The 1216-nt window shown below is 38.5% G+C and overlaps 1 protein-coding gene across 1 annotated transcript; it reads left to right on the forward strand.

The window, feature by feature from the left end:
• Positions 1-657: 657 nt before the first annotated feature.
• LOC103311531 lies at positions 658-1208 on the forward strand (the record flags this gene model as incomplete). The annotated part of the gene is made up of 1 exon (XM_008191171.1): positions 658-1208. A coding segment is annotated over one exon (551 nt), but the record flags the coding sequence as incomplete, so codon positions are not given.
• Between the last annotated feature and the right edge of the window lie 8 nt (positions 1209-1216).

A 1216-nucleotide genomic window follows, 5' to 3' on the forward strand; every position in this document is an offset into this window, starting at 1 on the left:
CAGATACTATATAATACAATAATTTATTATAAACTAATAGATCTTCATGTATTTAATTAAATTCTGGCAGTTAAATTTTATAATGATATGGCTATACTATTTGATATTACTTATGTAACTAGGTTTATGGAGGATATATTACAATATATAATTATTGATCGATATGACTATACTATAGGTAGGTTTATTCATGAGCATAAAATCAAGTTAATTAATAGACAATTGATAAATAACTATATATAATTGACATCCACAGCTATTTATCAACGCATCTAAGTTAGACAAGGGCTCGATTATGTGGTTAGATAATAAAAATATAACATACCTACTATGTAGTAGGTACATGATATATTACAGTTTATATAAATTTAGTGTAGCATACAAATACTGCTGCAGATTCTAAATAATACAATATTAATAAACAAAATAGAACTTAATGTACCTATTTAATTAAAGTCTGAAAATTAAATTGTATAATGATATGACTATTATATAAAATAAACTAATTAATATATCTAATAGAACTAATCAAATTCTGGCAGTTTAATTGTATAATATAAATTTTATTTTTGTTATTTTTTAAAATTTATTATTATTATTATAATCACTACTCATAACATTATTGTGTATTAATCGAACGAATTTTGTTTGTTTCAGTTTCATCAATGCTCGGTACGTCAGTCCGCCAGAAGCAGTTTGGCGACTGTTTTCGTACGAGTTGCATAAGCCGAGTCACAGGGTGATCAGGCTTCCAGTCCATCTGGAAGACTACCACACGGTGTACTTCGCTCCGGGACAAGAACTGGAGCGGGTGCAAAACGCAGCGCTGGCCCGAACAAGACTCACGGCGTTCTTCTCGCTCAACGAGACGGACCCCGAGGCCAGACAGTATCTCTACCATGAGATACCGATGCATTACACCTGGGCGGAAAGAGACAGGAGGTGGAATCGGCGCCGAAGGGTAATGCCCAACGAGACGTTGTCTCGGATGTACGCGGTCAACCCCCTAGATCGAGAGCGATTCCTCTTGCGACTGCTGCTGCTACACAGGAGAGGTCCTCAGTCGTTCAGAGACATGAGGACCGTCGACGGGATCGTGTATCCGACCTACGCGGCGGCGGCGGTGGCGCTTGGACTCCTGGAGGATGACCAAGCCCTGCTGGCGTGCATGACAGAGTCCGCGGCCGTGGACACTCCCGCACAGCTGCGTTACCTA

Source organism: Acyrthosiphon pisum, unplaced genomic scaffold, assembly GCF_005508785.2.
Source record: "Acyrthosiphon pisum isolate AL4f unplaced genomic scaffold, pea_aphid_22Mar2018_4r6ur Scaffold_4500;HRSCAF=5046, whole genome shotgun sequence".
Classification (NCBI taxonomy): Eukaryota; Metazoa; Arthropoda; class Insecta; order Hemiptera; family Aphididae; genus Acyrthosiphon; species Acyrthosiphon pisum.